Source organism: Lathyrus oleraceus, chromosome 4, assembly GCF_024323335.1.
Source record: "Lathyrus oleraceus cultivar Zhongwan6 chromosome 4, CAAS_Psat_ZW6_1.0, whole genome shotgun sequence".
Classification (NCBI taxonomy): Eukaryota; Viridiplantae; Streptophyta; class Magnoliopsida; order Fabales; family Fabaceae; genus Lathyrus; species Lathyrus oleraceus.
This window is the reverse complement of record NC_066582.1, coordinates 37,546,182-37,568,936: the sequence shown is the minus strand read 5'-3', so window position 1 is coordinate 37,568,936 and position 22,755 is coordinate 37,546,182. Positions and strand designations below refer to the sequence as shown.

Here is a 22,755-nt window from a genome sequence, read left to right as displayed (position 1 = left end):
TCTCTAGATCTAATTCTTGTAAGAGTAGGATCTATCTCAAAAGCCTCAGTTTAGCATCCTTCTTACTTAACAAGTACCTAATTGCAGCGTGGTCGGTATAGATAATTATTTTTGCTCCTACTAAGTAGGAACGAAATTTATCTAAAGCGAACACAACGGCTAGAAGTTCTTTTTCTGTGGTGGTGTAGTTCATTTTTGCGCGTCTTCTAAGGTTCTACTTGTGTAATAAATAACATGGAGCTTTTTATCTTCTATTTATCCTAAGATTGCGCCAACAGTGTAATCACTAGCGTCACACATTATCTCGAATGGCTTGCTCCAATCAAGTGGTTTCATAGTGGGTGTAGTAATAAGAGCCTTTTTCAAATGTTCAAATGCTTTTAAGCACTTTTCGTTGAATATGAATTCAGCGTCTTTCATTAGTAAGCATGTTAGTGGTTTTGTTATCTTAGAGAAATCCTTAATGAATCGTCGGAAGAAACCGAGGTGTCCTAAGAAACTGCAAATTTCTCTAACGCTTTTAGGAGGTTGAATATGTTCTATAATTTCGATTTTCTCTTTATCCACCTCAATTCCTCGATTGGATATGACATGCCCAAGTACAATTCCTTGTCGGACCATGAAATGGCATTTTTCCCAATTTAATATAAGATTGACCTTAACGCATCTCTCAAGTACCAATTCTAGGTTCGAAAGACATCCTTCGAAGCTTTTCCCACAGACAGAGAAGTCATCCATAAACACTTCCATCATGTCATTTATAAAATCAGCAAAGATCGACATCATGCATCTCTGAAATGTTGCAGGGGCATTACATAGTCCAAAACGGAATTCATCGATAGGCGAATGTACCATAAGAGCATGTGAAAGTAGTCTTTTCTTGGTCATCAGGATGGATAGGAATTTGAAAAATTCTTGAGTATCCGTCTAAATAGCAGAAGTGAGAATGTTTAGCCAGTCGTTCAAGCATTTGATCAATGAAAGGTAATGGAAAGTGATCTTTACAAGTGGCTTTATTTAGTTTTCTATAGTCTATGCACATTCTCTATCCAGTTTGATTTCTTTTTGCAATGGATCCTCCCTTATCATTACTAACAACGGTAACACCTCCCTTCTTTGGAATGACATGTATCGGGTTGACCCAGTTATTGTCGGACATCGGGTATATGATTCCTGCTTCTAATAGCTTTTGCACCTCCTTTTTGACTACATCACTCAAGATGGGATTTACTGTTCTCTGATGCTCTCTAGAGGTTTTACAGTCATCCTCTAGCATAATGTGATGCATACATGTAGAGGGGCTTATTCCTTTTAAGTCAGAGATGTTATAGCCTAGAGCTGTCAGATATTTTCTTAGGACATGGAGTAATTTTTTGGTTTCTATCTGTCTTAAGTCAGCGTAGACTATAACTAGTCTTTCAAGCTCGGTATCTAGGAATTCATACCTTATATCTTTGGGTAGTGTTGTAAGTTCTAATGAAGGTTTCTCGGGGCATGGTATTGGATTTAGGGTTAGTGCTATACATTCTCTCATATTGTCATCTACGTATGGCTCATGCCAATTATCATCTTCGAATATAGGAGGTGTCAGAATCTTCAGTACTTCAGTATACTTAAATGGTTCCTTCTACATTTCTTTCACACATTCGTCTATGACGTCTAAGAGACAACATGAGTCATCTATAGCTAGTGCTTATAGGAATTTAACTAAGAGAAATTCAACTTTTTCTTCTCCAACTTTGAATGTCATCCTTCCTTTCTTCACATCTATATGGCTCCGGCTGTGGCTAAAAAGGGTCTTGCTAAAACAATAGGGATGTGGGAATCCTCCTTTATATCCATTATCACAAATTCATTAGGAATATAGAATTGTCCTATACAAACGGGAACGTTCTCTAGCATACCTACGGGAAATTTAACGGAATGGTCAGCTAGTTGTAGAGACATCTTTGTTGGTCTTAATTCTCCCAAATTGAGTTTTTTGCATGTGGATAAGGGAATTAAACTAACACTGGCTCCTAAATTGCATATAGCTTTGTCTATGATAAACTTTCCGATTACACGTGGTATGGAAAAACTACTAGGGTCTTTCAGTTTATGAGGCATGTTGTTTTGAATAATAGCGCTGCATTCTGCAATAACCATAACGGTTTCATCGTCCTCAAGTTTTTTCTTGTTTGATATAATATCTTTAAGGAATTTAGCATATGAATGCATTTGAGTAATGGCTTTTGTGAATGGTATGGTTATGTTAAGCTGCTTCAGAAGTTCCACGAATTTCTTGAATTGTCCTTCATTTTTGGATTTAACAAGTCTTTGAGGATAGGGTATAGATGGTTTGTATGGTGGAAGAGGTACATAAGTTGGTTCTTTATCTGTTACCTCTCTGCCTTCGTCTTCTTTTCCATCATTGGTTGGTTTGTTTAATTTTTCGGATCCCTTAACCGAATTTTGATACATGGTCGGGTTTTAGATTCTAGGGTCAGTTGGTTCATCTAGTTCTGTTCCACTCCGAAGTGTGATAGCGTTAGCGTGGCCTTTTGGGTTTGGTTGAGGTTGACCAGGAAATGCTCCAGTTGGGGCTGCTATTGTGGCTTGTTGTTGGGCTACTTAGATCTGGGTTTCTAACATTTTGTTATGGGTAGCCATAACATCAAACTTATTTGACAATTGTTTCATCAGTTCACTCGCATGAGCGTTTTGATTTATAAATTCTTTATTTTTTTGAGCTTGAGTATTTATAATGTTTTCCATCATGATCTCCATATTTGACTTTCTAGGTGCATGTGGAGCAACAGGGGCTCCTTTTTGATAGCCAGGTGGAATAGCAGGTGCTAACTTTGGTGGAAATAAAGCATTGTTACTTTTATAGGAAAAGTTAGGATGGTTCCTCCAACCAGGACTGTAAGTGTTTGAATATGGGTTTCCTTGGGCATAGTTTACTTGGTCGGTGGGACCACCAGCCAATAACTGACATACATTCCGCTTTTCTGAGTTGGTTTTTCTACAACAACACGTTCTCCTCCCCATTGGAAATTATTTTTGGCCATGTTCTCTATGAGTTCATAAGCTTCATCATAAGGTTTATCCATTAGAGCACCGCCAACGGCAGCGCTTAAATTCATCTTAGTGTTATACAACAGACTATTATAAAAAGTATGGATAATCAACCATTCTTCAAGTCCATGGTGTGGACAAATTCACATCATCTCCTTGTATCTTTCCCAAGCATCGAAAAAAGATTCATTGTCTTTTTGCTTAAATTCGTTGATTTGAGCTCTTAGCATAGCTGTTTTGCTTGGTGGAAAATATCGGGCTAAGAAGACTTTCTTCAACTCGTCCCATGTGGTTACAGAGTTTGAAGGTAGAGATTGGATCTAAGCTCTAGCTCTATCTCTTAATGAAAAAGGGAAAATACGTAATTTAATCGCTTCTTGACTGATACCATTTGCTTTTATTGTGTCTACATAATGCACAAACACTGATAAATGTAAGTTAGGGTCGTTTATAGGACTACCTGAAAATTGGTTTAGTCGAATAACTGATAATAGCGAAGGTTTCAACTCGAAATCATTCCGATTGGCAGGGGCAACAATGTTGTTATGTAGTTCTGCTTGCGATGGAACAACATAATACTTCAACGGACGGTTTTGTGGTTTTTCGACCATAATTGGTTCTGGTTCTGAAATTGGGATAATATGATCTGAAAGATCGTATTTAATATGAAATCTGTTGATTCGGCGTCTTAAATTAATATAACGCCCGGTATCGTCAATTGGTTGCTCTAACTCCTTGCTCTGAGAAGGAGTGTCTGGCATACAATCGACAAAGAAAAAGAAATAAAATTTGTTGCCTTAGTCAATACTACGCAACAAAGGAATCATAATATTGACTAAATTAATCCCCGACAACAACGACAAAAACTTGACTGCGATTGTCGTGTCTGTCGGATTATGACTGCAGGTGCACAACCTATCGTGTAGTTTTAAAAGATTATCGAACCTATGGAGACTAATGGTCAAGCTAATGTTATTTATTGTTGTAGTGCAAAGCTAAGGCTAAAGGTTATACGGTTATGAACGAAAATGAAAACACTAATTTCTAACGGTTTAAAAGTTATGATAACAAATGAGTCCGAAATATGGATTATGCGTACCTAAGGGATTAGGTATAATTGGGAACTAAATATGATTTTATTGCGTTATGTAGAAAATATCGACTTAAAGGTCCCGCCTCACACTCTCGCGATATTGACAAAGATCACACCTCCTAACTATAGGATTTTGCTCTTGCTCGCCTGTTCTAATTAGAATGCGTATTTTGAAAGTAAATGAGATCCTAAACGATGCCTAAAGCGCTCTCGCTGTTTTTAGGATCGATGCGTAGTTTCCACTATCTGGTTCCTTCCTCACACTCTCACGCTATCAGATTGAACCTTAACTTGTCTCACACTCTTGTGCCAAAACAGTAAAACATACAATTGGAAACTCAAGCCACAACATAGTTAAATCATAAATTCGCACCTATTATTTCTACCGAGTCCCATCGGTAACGAAGATCCTCATACGCCAGACTCAGAATAAATTAACAAGACATGATATTATTTGCAAACAACATAATTAAAACATTCAAAATTAAGAGCAACATGGCATACAAGTAATTAAAACAGTAAAACATGCAAATATCAAAAGCAGTAAAAAGAACCTGAAATTGCGTAAAATAAAACTGGAATTAACTTGAACTTGAACTTGAATTAACTTGAAAATAAAATAACGACAAACTTGTTCTTTGATCCAAGAGTACAATGAAGATGAAAACAAAATAAAACTAGAACAGGTGTGACAATCCCTCGATGTGAGTTATTGTCACTTTTACAGGTAATTTATGCTTAATTCTAAAAACACGATTCGACAGAGCTTCCTCACAACTTGGATACATTCAAAAGTCTCCCACCATCCTATTTATAGAGGTTTTGAGACTTGATAACTCCATTGGATCGTGTATGGAGAGTGGAGGGAAAATAGAGGATAAAAAATGGTTCAGAACTGCCCACTAGCACAGTTCTGTCACTGCATGATAATGGCGAACACCATTAGGGGAATGGAGAACGCCATTCCTTCCATATTTTAAATGACGTGGCAGCAGAGTGAACGGAGAACGCCATCTGTCTAGATGGCGAACGCCGTCTGGACATAATGCATAAAATTGGCTCTTTTGCTCTTTTTTAGCTCCTATTTCACTCCTTTTCCGCGAGGCTTCCAACACTTCAATAATATCGGATAACAACTGCAAAACAAATAAAACGGAAGTAAAAGACAATAAAATAAAAAAATAAACGGATATCATGTGAAATGAGCCTAAAAACACGATACGATTTCTCGTTATCAATAACTATGTGTGTTATTCTTATTTCTTGCTTATTATATTTGTTGCATACCTCTGACTGAATCATATTTTACAACCATGTGTTTAGAATCTAGCTTAAGAGTTTAAAAATAAAGAAAAAGTGAACACAATTCGACCCCTTTTTGTGTTTTTCTCACCTTCATGCTAGTATAGTAGGTTCTTTGATGTATATTATGGTATGTATGAGGTCAGGCATAACGTACAGAGTGAGCCTTTTAAGAAGGTATATGGCCAATCATGGGAAGGCACACTGGCAAGCATTAAATTGGATCTTAAGGCACATAAATGGATCTATGAGCAGAGTCCTGATTTTTGGCGGAGCATGTGATGATGATAGCAAAGTAGAAATTGAAGGACTTATCGACTCTGATTATACAGGTTGTATGGATTCCAGAAAATCTATTTATGGATATGTGTTCATTATTCATGACACAACAATTAGTTGGAAAGCAACACTTCAGAAGCTTGTTGCTTTATCAACCACTGAAGCAGAGTATATTGCCCTCATTAAAGCTGTGAAAGAAGCATTGTGGCTTGAAGGTTTTGCTAAGGAGTTAAAACTTCAAGGTCAAGAAATCATCGTTAAATGTAATAGTCAAAGTGCAATAAACCTGTCAAATAATTTAACCTATCATGAGAGAACCAAGCACATCGATGTGAGGCTGCATTTTGTCAGAGAGATGATCAAGCACGAAGAAGTCCAAGTGCTTAAGGTTTTGACTGATGACAATGATGCTAATATGATCACCAAGGAATTGCCAAGTAAAAATTTCTTCCACTGTATGTAGTTGATAAAGTTGCATGATGAAAGCTAGTTTGTTCCAATGTTAGTGTAGAGTTTGTTCCAAGGTAGAGATTTGTGGTATTTGGATCGAACTCTAGCCTCGACAAAGATATCTTCATGGTTCGACACTAGTCGAAGATGTGCATGTCGTAGTCGGAGTCTGTTCTTGTATGCAGATGTCTATGTTAGCTTGTTATTTGAGTTAGCATGTTAAATTGGGCTAGTCTGTTGGGTCGATTGTTTAGTATGTTAGTTGAAAGCTAGAGTTTAGTTTTCTTATAAATAGCATATTAGTCATCATTTCTTCATTAATCCCTAATAATCCTAATTAGAGGGAGAAATTGGCATGATTAAGATTTAATTGTAAACATTGTTCCCTAATGTGTAATTGAATCAAGAATACAGTGTTTTAAACCACTCTGAATTGTTTTTCTCTTTCTTCTCTCTTTTTCCTTTACTTTGTGATTTTCTTGTTGACAAAGAAATCGATCATACTTTGTTTTTGGGGCATTGCTTTCACAATTGGAAGAACAATAGTAACATACTGTCGAAGAAGAAAAACTTTGATATATATATATATATATATATATATATATATATATATATATATATATATATATATATATATATTCCAAAACAGAGAGATTTTGGTTGATGAAATTTCTTTGGAAAAATTATACCAGAGGTCTTTTAAGTTATTCTTTTGTAACATATTGATCCTTTAAGTTTTGTTTTGTAACAACATCGTCTTTTAGGGCGATTTCTACATTATTTTTCTCACATTTTGAACATTTACAAAATGTGTAACTGTTGTATTTCTGATTCTACTTTATCATTTTTTATACCATTCAAAATAATTGCATATATAATTAACATCTTCGTTATGTTAAAGAAGGGTAACGGTGCATACCTTTTGTAACTTAAATGATCAAATTATTACAAAAAAAATTAAAGGACCAAACTATTATAAAAAATAACTTAAATGACCTCTGATGCAATTTTGTCTTTTTAAAAAAAAATGTGAGAAGTGCAGTGGCTTGATCTGGTGTGTCGGACCATTTTGACAGTTCTAGGTTTGTCTAAATAATTGTTAAAGATATATTTTAGGTATTATATATTACATGAAGTGTATTGTTAATTTTTTATTTTTGTTTTTATTTTTTTAATTGAATGATTACTCTTAACTAATGCTAGTTATAGAACTCAATGTCCCGGGGTCTTATCTTGTCTCCGATGTCCCACTTTAACCCGAATAAGCATCAAAATGTGAAGGGTAAGTCATTAGCAATATCGATCGGAAGTGTTATGATATTTCCAATTCAACAAGATCTTTTGAGAAGGTTCAATTTATGATTTTAAATTGCAATTACAATTGTAGATCCAATTGCAGTTGTAGATGCAGTTGAAATTGTGAGATTGTGATTATTATAATGCACATTTCAGCTGTTTAGAAGGTGTTTGAAATATACCATTAAAGAACATTTATGTTGAGATTTTTTATTACATAAGAATAAATAGGAAATTGAATTTTTGGATTCTAATATTGAGTTTTGATAAAAATATTTAAAGAATTATGGACGAAATTGTCTGATATGATTTCTAATGACGGTTAGACATATAAATTAAATTCATACAGTAATTGCGATTTGATGCGGTTGTGGACTGCATTAGCAATATTACGGCCACAATTACGACCGTAGAGTGAAATTTGAAACCATGGTTAAATCTTATAACAAAGTTGAAAGGAAATTTTCGTAGATTCTTGACATTCCTTTAGTAGAAAGGGGGCAGTTTATTGTTGAAGGGTAATTCAATATTTTAGTATTTCGCCTACATGGCATTATTATTTGTGTATATATAAAACTATAGCTATCAACAGTTGTATACACTAGGCATTGTAGTGGAGTGTATGCAACCATTTTGCTTTAACCGTTTTAGAAGAGTAGTGGAAGTTTGTTATTCTCTCTTCACTCTCTTCTTTCATCTTTATCTTCTTCATCTTGTGCACCAACAATTGGTATCTAGAGCTCCAATACAGATCCACAAGAAAACACAGGGAAACATGAGTGAACGGTGAGATGTTGTGTGATTGATTTCGTTTCTTAAATTCATGTTAAATTTCTGAATCTGAATCGTAACAGAATCACATTTCTTGATTCCACGGGATTGGGAACACCAGTGTTTGGTGAGATCTAAGTGTATTGCACAAGGTTGAAGATGAACGGAAACAGTAATCTGAGTACCAAGCTTCCAGTGTTCAATGACAAGAACTGCAATCGTTGGATGATTTAGATGCGCGTGTTATTTGGTGCTCAAGTTGTTCTTGATCTCGTCAACAACGGTTACGTTCAACTTGCACTACCAGAAAATGCAACGGATGTGCATAAGAATACTCAAAATGATTTGAGGAATAAGGATGAGAAGGCGTTGTTCTACATCCATCAACGTATGTATGTGAACGTGTTTGAGAATATCTATGATTTGACGACGATGAAGGCTGCGTGAGACATACTAGTACGATGCTACGACGATGATGCATCAATGAAGAAGGTGGAGCTTCAGTCTTTACGTAAGCAGTATGAGAATCTCAGCATTAAGAACAATGAGAAGGTACCTGACTACATTTCTAGAGTGATTCTGATCACAAATGAGATGAAGTCGTGTGGAGAAACTCTCTCTGAAGAAAGTATCATTGAGAAAGTACTTAGATATCTTACTCCTTAGTTTGATTACATTGTTGTAGCAATTGAACATTCTAAGGATCTGCGCCCCATGAGAATTGAAGAGCTGCAAAACAGTCTAAAGGCGCAAGAGTCGAGTCTGGCTGAAAGAGCCTCTATGAGAGAGATAAAGTAGGATCTGAAAGATTTTTTTATTGAGAAGGACCAAAAGAAGTCTTGGTCAGAGGCTAAGAAAAGACATGGTAAGCATCAGGAGTCAGAAGCCTCCAATTCTGATGAGAAGAAACATCAGAAGGGAAGGGAGAAGCTTGACAAGAGAATGGTTCAATGCTACTGTTGTAATACATTTGGCCACTTTGCTAAGGATTTTTGGTCAAACAAGGAAAGGAATTCAGAAGAAGCAAACATAGTCAGAGGAGATTATGATGATGAACCTGTGATATTGATGGCTTATGAACTTGATAATGATGAACCTGTACGATTGACGATTTCTGATTCTGAAGAAGACTCTGAATATGAGTCAGAGTCAGAAGATGACTCTGAGTCTAAAGTCGAGTCTGATTCTAAATATGAGTCAGAATTAGAAGACGAGTCATAATCTAAAGGTTCTGAAAAAGAGTCAAAATCTAAGGGTTCTAAAGATGAGTCAGAGTCAGAAGATGACTGAAGCTGAAGATGAGTCAGAGTCTGAAGGTGACTTTGAAGGATAGTATGACTCTGAAGGAGAGCATGGCTCTGAAGGTGAACCTGATTCTGATCCAGATTCTGATGGTGATACAGACTCTGGTGGAGATCCAGACTCTAGGAATATTTCAGACTCTAAAGGTGGTAATGCCTCTGAAGGTGGTACTTATGAGGTTCCAGCATCTGATATCGTTCCAGCATTCGAAGAAGATTCTGAACAAGTTTAAAGGCCACAAAGAACCAGAAACATACCAAGAAGGTTTATAGAGTTTGACATGTTGCAAGATACTAAATTAGACTCTGAGGGAGAATTCGTTCAGTGTGCCATGTTAGTAGACTCTGAACCAGTCATTGCTGAAGAAATGTTCAAGAAGAAAGTGTGGCTAAAGGCCATGAAAGAAGAAATTGAGGCTATAGAAAGAAACAAGACTTGGAAATTGACTGCACTTCTAAAGAACTGAAGCCAAATGGATCAATCGGAAAGCACAAAGCAAGGTTAGTGGAAAGAGGTTTTCTACAGAAACTTGGGTTAGACTACTTTGAGATGTCTGCTCCTGTAGAGAGACATGAGACAATCTGACTGATGATTACGATAGCTGCTAACTGGAATTGGCCTATGATGCATCTAGATGTGAAATATGCATTTCTGAATGGTCTATTGCAAGAAGAGGTATACGTATCATAACCTTCTGGATTTGAGAAAAAGAATCAGGAAGGGATGGTGTATAGGTTATAAAAAGCATTATATGGACTAAAAAAAGCACATAGAGCTTGGAATCTGAAGATTGATTCATTTTTCAAGCTCCAAGGATTCAGAAAGTGTGAGATTGAGTATGAAGTTTATGTTCAACATACTTCTGAAGGCAATATGATTCTGATGTGTCTGTATATTGATGACATATTGCTAACAGGGAGTTGTAAACATGAGATAGTCAAGTTCAAGAAGGTGTTGATGAATGAGTTTGAGATAACTGGTCTAGGAAAGATGACATATGTCCTAGGGATGAAGTATTTGTACTCTAAAAAGGGTATCATTTTGCATCATCTGAAATATGAACTTGAGCTTCTGAAGAGAATCGAGTTGTTGAATTATAAGGCTCTTGCCACACCGTCAAAAACAAATCACAAATTAGATTAAGATTCTGAAGGTGATGATGTAGATTCTACAACTTTCAAGCAGTTGGTTGGATCTCTGAGGTATTTGTGTAATGCAAAACCTGACATTTGCTATGCAGTTGGAATGGTTAGTATATTCATGAGTAAACCAAAATGGTCTCATTACCAAGCTGCTGTCATGATTCTAAGGTATATAAAGGGGACTATAATGTATGGAGTTTTGTTCCCTTATGGTAAAAAGGTTAATTCAGAGTTGATGTGTTACTCAGACTCTAATTAGCGTGGAGACAGAGTTGACAAAAGAAGTACTTTTAGATATTTGTTTAAGTATCTGATAAGTCCTATTTCTTGGTGTCCCAAGAAGCAACCAGTTGTTACTTTGTCAACCCGTGAAGCTAAAAATATTGCAGGTGCTATAGTTGCATGTCAAGCCGTTTGGCTTCTGAATTTACTACAGGATCTGAAGATCAAGGTAAACAAGCCTCTGAAGTTAATGATTGATAACAAGTCTGCAATCAATCTTGCCAAGAACCCAGTGTTGCATGAGAGAAGTAAGCATATTGAGACTAAGTATCATTTTATGAGAAGTCAGGTTCAGAATGAAGTGCTAGAAGTTATGCACAGTAGCACCTAGAAGCAGCTGGAAGATATTCCGATGAAAGCGATCAAGACTGATCAATTTTTCCACTTAAGGGATGAAATTGGTGTTATTAGTTTTGATTAGTTAAATAATGAATTAAAGGATGGTGTTGAAGGATATTTCCATATTTTAGTATTTTGTCTATGTGGCATTATTATTTGTATAAATATAGTACTTTAGTTGTCAATAGTTGTATATGTTGGTGCACAAGGTGATAAAGATGAACAATGAACAAGAGGGAGAAGATAGAATAATAACAAACTTCCACTACTCTTGAAATGGTTACAAAATGGTTGCACACAAAAATGCACACACATACTACAAAAGGAATAAAGGTATTAATGTGCACACCACTCACTTGCATAAATACAAGTGGGACTTTAAGAAATACTAAAATACCCTCTAACAAACTTTTGTCTACAAGTTTCTCAAAATATGAATTAATTCTAACACCATCCCTTAATTCATATTCAGCTTAATCAAAACTAACAACACCAATTCCATCCCTTAAGCGGAAAAAAATGACCAGTCTTGATCGCCTTCGTCATAACATCTGCCAGCTGCTTCTGGGTGATACAGTGTATAACTTCTAGCACTCCATTCTGAACCTGATTTCTCAGAAAGTGATACTTAGTCTAAATATGCTTGCTTCTCCCATGCAGCACTGGGTTTTTGGCAAGATTGATTACAAACTTGTTATCAATCATCAACTTCAGAGGCTTGTATACCTTGTTCTTCAGATCCTGTAGTAAATTCAGAAGCCACACAGCTTGACATGCAGTCACAACATCTGTAATATATTCTACTTCACAGGTTGACAAAGCAACAACTTGTTGCTTCTTGGAACACCAAGAAATAAGATTTCCCATAAACTTAAACAAGTGTCCAGAAGTACTTCTTCTATCAACTCTGTCTCCACACCAATCAGAATCTGAGTAACTCAGAAGTTCTGAGCCAGTTTCAACACCAGAAGGGAACAAATCTCCATACTTCAAAGTTCCCTTTATATACCTCAGAATTATGACAACAACTTTGTAATGAGACCACTTCGATTTACTCATAAACCTACTCACCATTCCAATTGCATAGCAAATATCAGGCACGGTATTACAAAAATACCTCAGAGACCCTACCAACTGCTTGAATATTGTCGCATCTACATCATCACCATCAGAATCAGAATCCAATTTCTGATTTGTATCAGCAGGTGTGACAATAACTTTACAATTCAGCAGCTCAAACCTTTTCAGAAGCTCAAGTTCATATTTCAGCTGATGTAAATTATGCCTTTCTCAGAGTACATAATCTCCATCCCTAGAAAATAAACTATATTTCTAAGATCAGTCATCTCAAACTCATTCATTAGCTCCTTCTTGAACTTAGCTATCTCATGTTCATAACTTCCTGTCCGAAACTTGTCATCAACGTACAGACACACCATAATCATTATGCCTTCAGAAGTATGTTAAGCATAGACACCATACTCCATCTCATATTTCTGAAATCCATGCTTCTTGAAAAATGAATCAATTTTCAGATTCCAATCTCTAGGGGCTTGTTTCAGTCCATACAAGGCTTTGTGTAATATGTACATCATTCCTTCCTGATTCTTTTTCTCAAATCCAGGAGGTTGTGACACATAAACCTCTTCTTCTAATGGACCGTTCAGAAATGCAGATTTCATGTCTAAATGCATCAGAGGCCAATTCCTGTTAGCAGTTATCGTAATTACCAACGTGATTGTTTCATGTCTTACTACAGGTGCAAACACTTCAAAGTAATCTAACCCAGGTTTCTGTAGAAAACCTATCACAACTAACCTTGCTTTGTGTTTTCCAATTGATCCATTTGTATTTAGTTTCACCTTATAAACCCATCTCACGCTAATGACTTTCTTGTTCTTTGGAAGTTTTATCAGCTTCCAAGTTTTGTTTCTCTATATGGCATCAAGTTCTTCTTTCATGGCCTCCAACCAGACTTTCTGCTTGAGAGCTTCTTCCGTACTCACAAGTTCAAAATATACTAACATGGCACACTGAATAATTTCCCCTTCAAAATCTACCTCTGTGTCTTGCAACATATCAAACTCTACAAACCTTCTTGGAATGTTTCTGATTTTTTGTGGCCTTTGAACTTGTTCAGAATCTTCTGATTTCATAATAGTATCAGATGCTAGAACTCTAGAAGTACCAACTTCAGAAGCATGACCACCTTCAGAATCTGGAATATTCCCAGAATCTGGACTACCACCAGAATCTGAATCACCATCAGAATCTAGATCAGAATCATATTCTTCCTCAAAGTCAATCTTGCCTTCTGATTCTGATTCACTCTCAGAATCATTTTCAGGCTCTGACTCATCTTCAGAATCAGAATCAATATCTTCGGAAGTTAACTCTACACCGGAGTTGGATTGAGACATGCTTCAATATCTCCTTTTAGCAAGACCATTGTGTTGAGGAGTATATGCAGCAGTCGCTTCATGCTCAATTCCATTCTCCTCACAGAATGTTTTGAACTTTGTAGAGTTATACCCATCCCCACCATCAGTTCTGAGAATCTTCAGAGTCTGACCAATCTGTTTCTCAGCCTTGATTCTGAATTTCTTAAATTTAGAAAACACCTCGTGTTTGAACTTTATAAGGGATACCCATGTCATCCTTGTGAACTCATCCACAAATGACACAAAGTATTTATTCCCTCCTAGTGAAGGTTCTGGAAATGGTCCACACACACCATAATACACTACTCATAAAGCATGTTTTTCTCTTGGAGCTACTTCTGATGCAAATGAAAGTCTTGGTTGCTTCCCTCTCATGCACACATTGCATGACTTTTCTGGTTTCTTAATTGCAGGAATTATGCGTACCGATTTCTTTGAATTCAGAAGCCCTAAGCTTCTAAAGTTCAAATGACCAAATCTTTTGTGCCACAACTCACTTTCCTTCACAACACTTGTTGTGCTAAGGCATTCAGAGTTTGCAATTTTAACATTCACCTTGAATATTCTATTCCTTCCCTGTTTTGACTCCATAATCTGCTTATGATTACAGTCATACAACTTCAAAATATTGTCCTTCATGGTAACTGAGAGTCCCTTCTCAATTAATTGACCTACACTCATCAGATTGCTCTTCATGCCAGGAACATATCAGGCGTTCTGAATTAACGCAGATTTTCCATTATTCATAATCACTATAACATTCCGCATTCCTTCAGCATTCAGATACGTATCATCAACACATTTGATCTTGGTCCTCTTCTTAGAGTCAAAATCAACCAGCCATTTCTTATTTCCAGTAAGATGGTTTGAACAACCAGTGTCCATATACCACCAGTCTTCTAGAGACACACTATTAGAATCAGAAGCCATTAATATCACATGTTGATCATCAGAACTTCTGGCTATATTTTCTTCTTCTGATTTTCTCTACTTGTTTGACCAACAATCTGCAACGAAGTGTCCAAACTTCTTACAATAGTAACATAGAACTTTTCTTTTATCATACTTCTCCTTTCCATTATGACTTCCAGAAGTTGAGATTTCTAACTTCTTAGACCTACCATGTCTTTTCTTGGCTTCTGACCAAGACCGCTTCTGGTCTTTCTTGACAAAAGAAGCTTTCAGAGCCTACTCCACCTCTCTCTCATAGGTTCTTTCAGTCAGACGCAACTCTTGCGCCTCTAGACTGATTTGCAGCTCTTCTATTCTCATGGGGCTCAGATCCTTAGAATGTTCAATTGCTACAACGATGTAATCAAACTGAGGAGTAAGAGATCTAAGTACCTTATCAATGATACTTTCTTCAGAGAGAGTTTCTCCATACGACTTCATCTCATTTGTGATTAGAATCACTCTGGAGATGTAGTCATGTGCCTTCACATTGTTCTTCATGCTGAGATTCTCATACTGCTTACGTAGAGACTAAAGCTTCACCTTCTTCACTGATGCATCGCCGCCGTAGCACCGCATCAGTGTATCCCACGCAGCTTTCGCCGTCGTCGAATTAGTGATTTTCTCAAACACGTTCACATCCACACACTGATGGGCGTAGAACAAAGCCTTCTGGTCCTTCTTCCTCAGATCACGCTGAGCATTTCTCTGCGCATCTATTGCATTTTCTAGAAGTGCAACCTGAACATAATCGTTGTTGATGAGATCAAGAACATCTTGAGCTCCAAATAACACACACATCTGAATCATCCAACGATTCTAATTCTTACCATCAAACATTGGAAGCTTGGTTCTCAGATTACCTTTTTCCCTTCATTTTCAACCTTGTGCAATACACTCAAATCTCACATACACACAATGTTTCCCAATCCCACAAAATCAAGATATGTGATTCTGTTACGATTCTGAATAGAAACTCAACACGAATTCTCCAAACAGAAATCAATCACACAATGCCTCACCGTTTCACTCGTGTTTCCCGTGGTGTTTTTCTGAGAGTCTGAACCAGACTCTGATACCAAATGTTGGTGCACAAGGTGATAAAGATGAACAATGAACAAGAGAGAGGAGGGAGAATAATAACAAACTTCTACTACTCTTGAAATAGTTACAAAATGGTTGTACAGAAAAATACGCACACACACATTACAAAAGAAATAAAGGTATTAATGCTCACATCACTCACTTGCTTAAATATAAGTGAGACTTTAGAAAATACTAAAACATCCTCTAACAAACTTTGTTTATAAATTTCTCAAAATATGAATTAATTCTAATAGTATACACTGAGCATTGTTGTGCAATGTATGCAACCATTTTACTATAACCATTTTACTATAACCATTTTAATAGAGTAGTAGAAGTTTGTTATTCATTTTTTTCTGTCTCTTCTTTCATCTTATGTGCCAATAATTTATTTTATATATGTTTTTCAAGTATATAATCTACCACACCAACAATATGATTATAATTTCTCCACCAATACCATCGTCAGTTCAGTTCAAGGAAACAAATGATTCATATCTAGATATTGAAATTTGTCCTTCAAATCGTTACTGTGTAATTCTTGTTAGTGCTGGATATAGCATCTAGAACATGCTGCTAGAACTTATATGTAATATTGACTTGCTGAGAACAAATTCTAGAGGCTGAAGCACTAAGTAGTATCCTAGCGGAATATGTTCCTCAACATTCAACAAATGGAAATCCTTCACCTCTGTTTTTAGGATTAAGTGGTATAATAACTGCCTTGAGTTTGATGCGATGGATAAAAATGAGAACTCTCGGTTCCTAGAGTGTGTCTTTGGTCAATTAGAAGCATTGTCCAATGACAATGCATACAGTTAGATTGCAAATGCATTTTAAATTCTTGTTAGAAAATTTACAGTGTGTTACCAACAGGTTTCTTTTGTTGACAAAATGAATTATTACTTCTAATAAAACTGAACCATATCCGATTCAACCGGTTGGATCGGGAACCGAAGATGAATCCGATTATGTCAACCTTTTAAAACTGTTAATGGGTCAAAATCGGAATAAAATCGAACAAACGGATTGAACCGTCTAAAATAATTCGAACCAAAAAATCGAAGCCGGTTTTAAAAAACCGTCTGCTTCAAGAAAAATGCATCAAATTGACCATTTGTTTAATTTTTAAAAAATTTTAATATGTCAATATTAAAATTTAATCTACATTCTCAATCACAAAAAGAAATTCAATATTTTTTTATAATTATACGAATTTCTAAATTTTGTCATTTCATTATAGTTTTCCTTTCAACAATACTCTATCATCATCACGATGTCCCTTTCAAACATAGTCACGATACCCAACTCAATATTGATTATCGTTCAAATCTAATGAATTATTATATGAAATTTGAAAGTTTCACCGGTTTAATTTAAAATACAAACTAAAATTATTATATTATTATTTTCTTTTCTAATATACCTTTCAATGCAGGAGAGAAGTCTCATGAATTGACTTGAAGAAGCTTTCCATCTAAAATTATGTTGGTAATCTCTTCGAATCCTAATTCAATTATTAAATTCATAAATTGAAAGCCAACAAATCCTAACTCTCCCTATTGTGTGTCTAAATTTTTAGTAATTATTACTATTTTGTCTATCTAAAAAAATGTAGTAATGTATGAAAAGAGTTATCCAATGCACCACAATAGTGGTCAGAGTTATCCAATGCGCGCACAAAAAGCGATAGTTAAAAGTAAACAAGGGAAATATTGGAGGTTCAAATTCACGGCTCTATATCTAATGTTTTGCACAACTACCAATTAAGTTGGTGACTATTATTGTTTTTAGTAAATCAATTTACAAATTTTTATTCATTTATAAGATTAAATTGGAAAAAAAATCCTATGACAATATGCAAAAGATTTTAAAAAATAAGTTTGTTATTTGACTATTCTTTGAATATTGATGTTTTAATATGGTGAAATTGAAAAGAATTTATTGTTCTAAGAATTTGAAATAAAATAAAGAAACAATAAAAGTAATTTAAACAAAAATACAATGAGTGCAAAATTATAAAAGGAACGCATATTCATACATGTTTTTCTCACAAATTATTTTCTCTTTGTGACTTGGATATTCAAGTTCTATAGGGAATAATTGTAAAATTTGCAAACCTTGATTACCTAAACGAAGTCAATGTACTACATATAAGGATAATCGTCGATAATAGTTACTACCCTAAAACTCGACACATATCCTATTACGTGGACTTCTGTTTTCTAATATGCTTCCACGTGTTGGTCTTTTAACTGTCTTTAACTCTAACTGCTCTTATTGTTAACAACTATCTTCACAATCTTTCATTACCCTTATCGAGGAGTCACTCTGTCGAACTCAGTAGTGGTGTCGACATGTCTCTAGATTATCTAGTCTTTGACCTCAAAACACACTAAGTCCCCAAACACCTAAAAAGCAAGTTGAACTCACCACTTTCACATCGCACCTTCGTGTTGAAATGTTAATTCACAACAAACATTTACGAGATTACAAACATGTTTTGAAGAGAGAGTGTGTAGCGGTAAATTCATGACCATTAAGCTATGGATAAACTTAACGTCAATAAAATCAGAGTCGCCACCGCGCTTTTATTGTTTCCAAGGGAAAAGTACGAACAAAACCCAAAGATAAGAAGTTTTCAAATCAAAACTAATAAAATGTCAGAGATTACAGGTAAGGGGGTTGGTTACACAGAGGGAAGGTGTTAGCATTCAAAGTGTCCTAGGTACTCCTAGGGAGCCCTTTTTTGTGTACATGTGTTTTGGTATAAAATGAGGTTTGCAATAAATAGAGTGTGGGGATGAGAAAATAATTTATTAATTATATTTTTGTGTTTGATAAGACCTTCGGACTTGTGCCTACGTACCAACATAAAATGAGGGATCAAAACCTCGTAGTTCGTGGTATCAATTTCAAAGTGAGTGAATTGCTTTTAACAAAATTTAAGTTTAAAAAAGGCACAAAAGACCTAAAAAGGTTTGAATGAGTGTTAGTTCTTTTTTTGTCTTCTGAAATTTTAAGTCAACTATAGATAAGTTCATTTACAAATTGGATTAAGAAAAGAGTTTGAAAATACAACGGCATAAGGCCAAAGTTTCTAATTTGCAATAAAGTTTAAGTCTAGAAAACACAAACAAAGAAGATTTTAAAAGGAGAGAAAGATTTGAAATTAAATAAGGTGGGAGGAGATGAAGAGACTAATCTTAAGCAAAAATTAAAAGTTAAGAGTTGAAAAGATCTGACCAATGGGATGTAATCCAATAGACAAGAATGTCATATAGAAATCCAATTTCCCTTGAACTTTAGAATCATACAATATCAATACACACAATAGCAAGGTGAAGAACAAGGCATCAAATAAATATAGACACATCCAAGCTTAGCAACTCCATGATCTTCTTCATAATCTCCCATGTATCAGATGACATATTCCTTGAATGGCTCAGAGATAGGCATTAGACATAAGTTCAAAGTAACAACTTCATCAAGACCAAGTAGCAGATGAACTCAAAAGGGATCTAAATACTTGCTTTATATGAAAGTTCAATTCCCAATGACTGGCTCCAAAAAAGTTGGCATTAGCCAAGTCCTTTTGCATAGGGAGTATTGCCTAATCCTAAGTCCAATGTCTCAGATCAAATCCAATAGTCTACACAATTTTTTAGGGGTTTTGTTGTTATTATGTACATTAAAGTCAAAAGACCACAAACACAAACAAAATACACAAACAAGTATGTACAATCACAATATAATCACAAGATATGCCTCAAGTGAGCAAAGTGAAGATGGCATTAAAGTAAACAAGTTAAATGGTATGAATAGTGGCAAATGATAAAGACTTTTAAAGTGCAAAAGGTAAATGACTTGAAATTAAAATTTAGTCAAATGTTAGTTGATTAGAATTTAGTATTGCTTTTGCTTTTCAATTGTTTAAGTCATTCTTTGGAGAACACTCAACCCTTTATTCACAAGCATGGATCCTTGAACCAAGACATCTTCCAAAGGAAGGAAAAAATGTCAAGTTTCTACACAATACCATGAAAGGGGGGAGACTTACAATCTCACTTACTAGAATGCTATGCTTTTTGGATCAAAATTTAGCGTTATGTTAAGCAATTGTAATTGGACTTATGTAGAAGTCACAACTATTTGAGGTCGGGCAATATAAATTTTAGTGTTAATGCATGTTAGAGATATGGTATTATCTACCATACTCCTAAAACATACCACACTTAAAAGAAAACGGCAAAAGGGTGGACCTAATCTCATCCATACTTATGTTGATTTTACAATCAACTAGCCTTAGGATATAGAGATATCATAGGTCAATGAAATGGATAGGGATAGAATAGGATTAAGATGAAGAGGGAAGGGAAATGAAATCAACACAAATTGATCATGGGAGGACTTTTACCAAATTAAAATCATTCATTCATTTTGGGAGATGAAATATACATTTCATCAATCCCCTAAATCCAATGATTTTAATCCAACAAAGTCATATCAACCTTGATCAAGGTCCAACAACAGAAGTCAAACTCAGCAAGTCAATAAAAATAGCTCAACACAATTTATTTGCAATTAAACAATTAAAAATCAATTAAAAATGCATTAAATTAAATTATGGTTGGTCAAAATCCCAAAATCTCTTCCAAGCACCAAATAAATGGCCAAGAGATTTATCATAGGTCAAACAAGGTCAAAGGACCTTGGAGAAAAAAATTCATTATTTTTGAAAACTTAAAAGTATTTTTAAACAATTCAAAACATGCACAAAAACAATTAAATCATGAAAAATATTAGTATTGATCCAAAAAGTAATTTTAATTCAGAAAATAAAAGAGAAAAATATTTTAGAATTTTTGGTGAAAGTCCCATATTTTTTGGATCAATATTAAAATTAATATGAATTAATGAAAATAAGTCAATAAAAAGGAAAATCAAAAAATGCAAAAATACGTGGACCACTTGATCTCCCTCATTAATTGAGGTGGCAGATCAAGTGGACTAGAGTGCGCGTTCCATGGTAAGCCTTAGTCAATGTGCCACATGCGTGGTAATCAGTTTGGACGCTCAAGATTAAAAAAAAAAGAGGATCATGTGGTCTGGAGACACGCCAACGTATCGCCGGAGCCAGAGCTCGGGTCTTCTTCTCCGATGGACCTCACCAGACTGGTCCATCCTCAACCATCACCAAAATGAAAAAGGAGGACATGAATTTAAAGTAAAAATGCTCAGGAGCTCGAATCTAGCCTCAATTTTACCTAACTCCAATTATATTGAAAGATACAGGGAGTTGAATTTTAAGGATCATGATCTGAGTTGCTTCGATTTAACCTCTAAGCAACTCAATCTTATTGCCTACATTGGTAGGACTTCAAACAACCAAAGCCTTTGATATTTGCATACTTCTTTCAAACTTTTAAAAATAGCAAAATGCCTTACATGGATGCATGGGCGTGTGATAGGGTCATGTGATGATGCATTCAGGTCCAAAATCATGTGCAAGCAATACTGAAGTCATGTTAACAAGCCATGCATTCGTGTGTGGAAAGTGGAAGTTCAAATATGTCAAATGGTCATCCAACTTTAAGCCATGCGCAAGTCACTCATACTTTGTCCAAATGGGATGAATTTGGACTTTTTGGAACAAATTTCATGTTGGACACTTTTTCATTTGAAGCTTGGATCATGATAAATTTTGAGGTGAAAGTTTGGAAAATCAAACATATCAAAAAAAATTCTAAGTACCAAGCCATATGTTCACTTCTTCCACCTTGAATAAATTTTTCTATGGGCTTCAAATGAGAAAAGTTCCTTCATCAAAGTTGTAGCTCTCTCAAAGTTCTTTAATTTGGTCATAAGTTTGACCTTATTTGGATTTAGAATGAAGGAGTTATTCATTTTATAAGTTGAGGAAAATCACTTGTTCAATGGCATTGGCCCAAAATGACCTATAATATTTCCTCATATCACATGCATTTAAAAGTTTAATCTGCTCTTCCTCCAAACATCAAAGTTGAATTAGACATCTTGAATTTGATCATGCAATTTGAATAGCTTTCATCTCATAAAAATTGAGCAAGTTATGGTCTTGAGAAGTTGACCTCCAAATTAGGGTTTAGAGAAAATGATCTATAATCTTTCACCATAAAAAATGACTTTCCAAGAAAAACTAGATCTTAACATCAACATGAAAGTTGTTTGGAATATCATTTAGAGTAACTTTGCACTTCGAATCTTTTTCATATGACAAAAATTGTAGGAGATAGGGTCTAAGGAACTCCAGTTTTGATCAGTTGAATTCCTCTGGTTAACCACGATGAACCAACTTGCTAACTTGATATCCTCTTGACTTTTGGGACTCATGGAGGATCATATATGCATAAGATCATGAAATTTGAAGTATCCCTTGAAATATTTGGTCAATTGGTGAAGAAACATGTTGAAGAAGTTACACAAGATACCCAGATAAATTAGGGTTTCCAATGCAAACCAACTTCAAACTCTTGATGATTTCTTGATCAAAATAATACGTGAAGATCATGGGGATTCATATATGATGTTTAGAGCCATAGTAAACCACTTATTGATTGAGCTCCTTGCAATGAGGATCTTAAACCCTAGATATGAACTTGATAGAGCATAGGTGAGCATGTGCACTACCTACAAAAGAGTTAAACTATACAATGGCATTTTTTTGGTATTTTGGTTAGTGAATAAAGAAAAATGAAGTATGATACAATCAAATGTGTTTGGTGATCTCTCCCAATGCAAACATGATGGGTAAGGAGGATGTCAAGATATGATCTCAATGTCAATGCATATGATGAGATAGCATGAGGGATCTTAGGGTCAAAATTGGGATCTTAAAGAGTGATCATAATCTTATGAAACTGTTTCTAAGACTCTTTCAAATCAAATTTAATGGGGCTCAGTGCAGTGTCGAAAATCACATAAT

At 35.3% G+C, this 22,755-nt stretch overlaps 1 protein-coding gene and 1 non-coding gene across 2 annotated transcripts; one reads left to right on the top strand and one right to left on the bottom strand.

The window, feature by feature from the left end:
* Nucleotides 1-1,767: 1,767 nt before the first annotated feature.
* Nucleotides 1,768-2,460, bottom strand: LOC127135876 (uncharacterized). The gene has a single exon (XM_051062504.1). The coding sequence runs from the start codon at nt 2,458-2,460 to the stop codon at nt 1,768-1,770; it is 693 nt and encodes a 230-aa protein (XP_050918461.1).
* Nucleotides 2,461-3,180: 720 nt separating this feature from the next.
* Nucleotides 3,181-3,287, top strand: LOC127077460 (small nucleolar RNA R71). The gene has a single exon (XR_007787271.1). It is a non-coding gene; the product is annotated as a small nucleolar RNA R71 (small nucleolar RNA).
* Nucleotides 3,288-22,755: the final 19,468 nt, after the last annotated feature.